Source organism: Ylistrum balloti, unplaced genomic scaffold (genome assembly GCF_031769215.1).
Source record: "Ylistrum balloti isolate Yb309-2 unplaced genomic scaffold, AGI_CSIRO_Ybal_v1 Utg370946, whole genome shotgun sequence".
NCBI classification, from domain to species: domain Eukaryota; kingdom Metazoa; phylum Mollusca; class Bivalvia; order Pectinida; family Pectinidae; genus Ylistrum; species Ylistrum balloti.
Genome location: NW_026782533.1, coordinates 1,106,598 through 1,111,924, shown reverse-complemented (window position 1 = coordinate 1,111,924; position 5,327 = coordinate 1,106,598). Strand labels below are relative to the sequence as shown.

The window sequence follows — 5,327 nt, the reverse complement described above, 5'->3', positions numbered from 1 at the left end:
AGTTAGAGATATTGGCATTTCCTACGTAATTGGCTGTAAATGCATTTTTATCCTTTGTTAAAGAAACAGATCAAATCACAAGCACACGTGAAGAATGGAGCGCCAGATCTACACCAAATGTTTAGATTGGTAAACGATTTACCAGTAACATTATAAAAGTGTAAACATCCCATCAAATCTCATATATATCATATTTTTGGAAAATTATCGCAACGATGAATTCGCGCATCACACATCCCTAACTTTTCTCCTCGCCAAAGTTTAACCAATAAGTAGGAGTTGTCGCCCTTGGTTTCTCCCGCGATATGCTACACTGGACGTGATACACTGACAAGAGACGCTCAAGTATAAACGAATAATAATTCGTATAAAAAATTATTTATTTATTTATTTAAATTATCATCATTTCTCAAATTATCTGCTCATCAACATGGTTTTTATGATTTATTGGTATTTAATATAAACAGAGTTACAAAATGCAATAATAACAATCCATCTTTTCAATATATGCGAGAAAAAAAACATATAAATCACAACACTACTTGAACTAGCGACTATTGTATAATGTGCAGATAAAATGTAGCATGTAGTTACTACTACGATCATATACCCGATATTTCCCTGTGTATTGCCCGCAGATGATACCAGAAATAAAAGTTTCACAAAATACAGCCATACTGATATTTACGTTGGTAATTATCAAATAACACTTAATTCCAAGCCACCGGATTCAAAAACACCCGTGTGAAGCTCTGGTCAACCGATGCCCGCGGGCTACATGATTGGTCAGGAAAAATGAATTCAGAACGTTGTCTGGTTATACAGTAAAGGCAATTGACAGTTGAAGACCGTTTCCCTTACAGTTGATTTTATAGTACCAGTTTTCAGGCAGAAGTAGCTTAGCGAAATCATTTTTGTTCACCAAAACAATATTTTCTACTCCGAAACAATATCTGAACACAACCAACTGAAATGGTAGTACGGCTTTGCAATTTCTCGCTGATAACCGCTGTTGAACGGCATTCTCGAAAGCACTGACTGAAGCTTCTAATCTTTCGTGACTAATAACAGGTGAAGCGTAAGTTTCTACTATGTCTGATGGGATGTGATTCTCTGGTTCCCATGTACTTTCGGCTATGTTGTAATAGAGCCATTTCACAAGAAATATGGGGCCATCCTGTAAGAAAGATTAATTAAGTTAAGCGGTTGTGGCATCATATAAATGTTGGTGTCAATTTTATGATAAAACAAGACACACCCAAAATTAATCGACAATATTATCGAAACAACATTCTTTTATTCTTTTATTATCTTAGGCCTTACGGCTTATCAGTCATAAAAAACAATATAAACAAATTACAGCATGGCGTAACATACATATATAGAGAATGACATATAAAATCCCTGTATTTCATACTTAATGTTTTATGTTATTATTACTTAATATTTAATTATGTATTATTTCTTAACTTAGTTGCCTCATATATAAACTTTCCTCGAGAACACAATTCCTTAATACTTTCAACTCTCAAAAACTGAACCAATTTAAAAACAGATGGCCTATTCCAATAATAACGTTTGATATACTTTTCCTTTAAATCTCTATACCTGTTGCATTCAAAAATAAAATTATACTCATCCTCCACCTGACCGGTATTACACATATTACAAAAACGTCTTTGTCTTGGGGTATCATCATATCGACCAGATTCAATAGCTAAACAATGTGCCGACAGACGTATCTTAGTGAGACAAGTTCTAGATTTGTTTGGAATATATCTAGTAATATGAAAAGGTCAGGTCACTATCCACAAGATGTTTATATATATGACAATTCGCCGATGACTCTAGTATTGTTGGGCTTGATAAAAAATTCTCTGCTTTATTTCAGGCAAAATATTATCTGCATAATTTGCATACATTTCTTGGTGTACCCATACATATCCGAAACCAAGTGACAAAATTTCATTTTTTTTTATAAAAGTAACCCAATCATATACAAAGTTAAATACAAATCACTGTGCTGTTACTGTCATATAATTTGAATTGAATTCTTCAGTCGTGATTAATTTTGTTTTTGCTAATAAGCTATAGGTAGGTTTCTGATGCCCCGCGGCACTTGGGAATTTTGACACAAATAAACAATAGACGGGCAGTGTCAGAAGATAACCCCCTGGAGCGATTTACCTCAGAGTTGGGAAGGACATGACAGAACTAACGTTACTACTGATATTTAGATTAACCCGGAATTCTAGCCAGTTGGGTATACCTCCTAGGCATTATAAAAGCGCACATGTACCTCTTTGAATGTAAAAGTTAAAAAAAATAATCACATTAACATTTAACGTCAAAATTATGTATGAAAATATTAGAGTATGTGGAGTTAAAACGAATTACATTTTTTCTGGGGCGTTTTCCCATTAAAAGAAAATGTAAAATTTAAAATTAGCCGATAATATATTTGAATAGGTTACATAACATCAGTCTAAAAAAACGCATAACCATCTACTCTACTTTTTGTGATAAGCCAACTCGTCATTTATCCATAAAGCAATGTTGATCATGTGTTTAAGCAATCATATAAGATATCTTTTCATAATTAATAATATACCTTTAAAGTTAAAATTTCCGGAATATTTTATCGCTTCTTCAAAATTTAGTTCATTTCAGCTTCAGGTCATATGAATGTTTGATAACGTTGAGTGCGTTAGTCGAATAGAATCAATAACAACGAACACCTTTAAGATCAAGATCAGGAAACTAGGCACGCAACTTTGTCTTATACTATTGTTCCGACTCGAAAGTGTATCGACATAGGCCTAAAGCCTGGCAATTACCCATCGATAATCTTTCATGGACATGTGTGTAAAGCTCAATCAATAAGGCCTAACATTTTGCAATGCGGTATTTAAACAGATAGACAGGCTTTACCGTACATCAGCATTTTAAAGTCAGAGAAGGCCATGTTACCTGTACAGGGACCTCATGTTCCGGAGTTCAATTTTGGGCATTTAAATGAGGGAAATCGTGTAGAATTCGCTCGTGTATCAAGCTGGATACATGTTGAAACACACGTGTATGACAGACGTGCTCGTAAATGACTAATAGATCAAATTATTTATAAACATTGGAGAAATGAGACGATTTATTGAGTGAAGAAGGGTACCATTGAATTATATCATGGAGAAACCGGTAGAAGGTGTTAAAACTATTGTCAATTTAATTAAATCTACCAATGAAGCTTCTGTATTAAAAGATGGGATCGCTAAGTTTTCCAAAGCTGCAATAGAATGGTATGTCGACAGCGAAGACCTTGACATTTTACATCATGCTATAATATGTAATAATATAGAAGCAGTGGGTTTGTTTTTCCATCAAGGGTACTTCAAGCTTCCACACGAATCACCTTCAGTGCCATATCTTCACTTAAGCGCTCGACTCGGACACAAAACCATTCTTGCTATGTTGATTCAAGAACGGGGCCATGATAACGTCCCAATGAAGTTTAAATACTACGGACAAACAGGGTTAAGCGAGGACTCTCCAAAAGCTATGAGAATACCAATAGTAGATGGAAAAGATAAATTATCTCCCCTTGACATAGCTGGAGAGTACGGACATATTGGGTGCGTGTGTACCATACTTGATCATTTTTATGGCGGTAAAGTGAGGCACAAATCCAAAAGTACCAAAGATGCTTATGTGAACCTGGCCTGTGAGCTCGATTCCCCACCAGCTCTCCGGCTATTGTTATCACACAATCCAACAGAAGAGGATATTAAAAATGCTGTAGGGGTTGCATTAAAGATGGCTCGACCAGAATGTCTGGACGTTTTACTGGGTCTAAAACCTGACATCAGTTCATTATTTGGTGGCATGAATCTATACCATGTTCTCTTCTCCTACAGTCTTTCCTTTAAGAAATCCTGGTACGAATCACTGCTTACCGTTACGACTCTTCTGATCAAGCATTCACACGACTTGTCGAAATGTCTTCCCTACAGGACATATCCGCTTTATAGCCTATTATCTCATTCGTCTTGTCATGACTTGGACAACTCGTCCCCGTACCTCCTTGCATGCCTTCTGGTCATGCTCAATGCTGGTGCTGACCCCAATTTTGATGAACTGGAATTCGAAAAGGAGCTTACGAAAAGAAAATTCAATTCAACTGCAGCATTTGGGAGATCTGCATTTTCTTCGGCAATACATTGTTTGTTTGACACAATTGGGAAATATTCCGATCAAGTGCAAATAGAACAAAAACTTTCCCTGAGGAGTCATCTTGGGAAGTGTACAGAAGCTCTATTAAAACATGGAGCAGATTTAAACTACGTGGGAAGGATTGAAGATCAATGTAATACTTATGGAAACAGCTTACATTGTTTTTGTAGAATTGCTCCAAAAATTGGCCTTGGCTGGAAGATGTTAAAACTACTCTTACGTCATGGCGCGAATCCGGACGCAAAGATATACGGATATTACCCTTTAAATGTGTTTTTTGAACACCTTTTAGCATATGCTACAACCTCGGACAGATCTCATGTCTTTGGCATCGAACACAGTTCGTTTGTAATGGACTCTATGGCACAGTCAGCTTTGAGAGATTCATATGAAATTTTCAGCAACATGGCAGCAAGCTTCGATCAGCCGTCATCGAAGCACAAGCGAATTTTGGCTGGAATAAAGACCGAGTACGAGAAACGTATTTCGGACGTTTGGACACTTCGTAGGTGGTGTGTATTTACCGTGTGGGTCAGTTGTGGCCGTAAAATTGACCAAGCAGCACGTCTGCCCTTGCCCAAGCGACTACGTGACAGCATCACGGACTCGTTGGAATATGTTGTTTGAGAACAACTCAGTCCTCCTTATAAAAATACTTCTCAAACTTCAATGTATCATCCTGTTACAGTTTAGTTTATAAAAGTAAATATCAAATAAATGTTTTTAAACATAAATATTTTCAGATTGTCTTACATACATTCTATTTGGAATAGGAAATCAATTGATGAAAAACAGAAAGCCAGCCATATTTTAAAGATATCTCGATAAAAAACGGAAAACGCTTATATTGGTACATTTGTATAATGCGGGGGAACGGATTGAGCCTTATGATAGTAATTTTGTATTAAGTAAAAGTTACGGACGCTGAAAATGAATCCCGCTATCTAGTAATCAGAACGCAATAAAAATCAATGAAATAATTCTTTTTTAAACGGCATGGGGGGGGGGGGGGACAAAAGGTCAATATCTACACGTTTTTCCTCATCATATTAAGCTCCACTCTCCACTCTCGGTATCAATTTAGAAACCATTTTTGAGAAACT

The 5,327-nt window shown here is 36.2% G+C and overlaps 1 protein-coding gene across 1 annotated transcript; it reads left to right on the top strand.

The window, feature by feature from the left end:
* The first annotated feature begins 2,899 nt into the window (after positions 1-2,899).
* On the top strand, positions 2,900-4,851 carry LOC132559629 (uncharacterized). Its single transcript, XM_060224261.1, has 2 exons — positions 2,900-2,904; positions 3,159-4,851. Exons 1-2 carry the CDS (start codon positions 2,900-2,902, stop codon positions 4,849-4,851), a joined length of 1,698 nt encoding a protein of 565 aa, XP_060080244.1.
* The last annotated feature ends 476 nt before the right edge of the window (positions 4,852-5,327 follow it).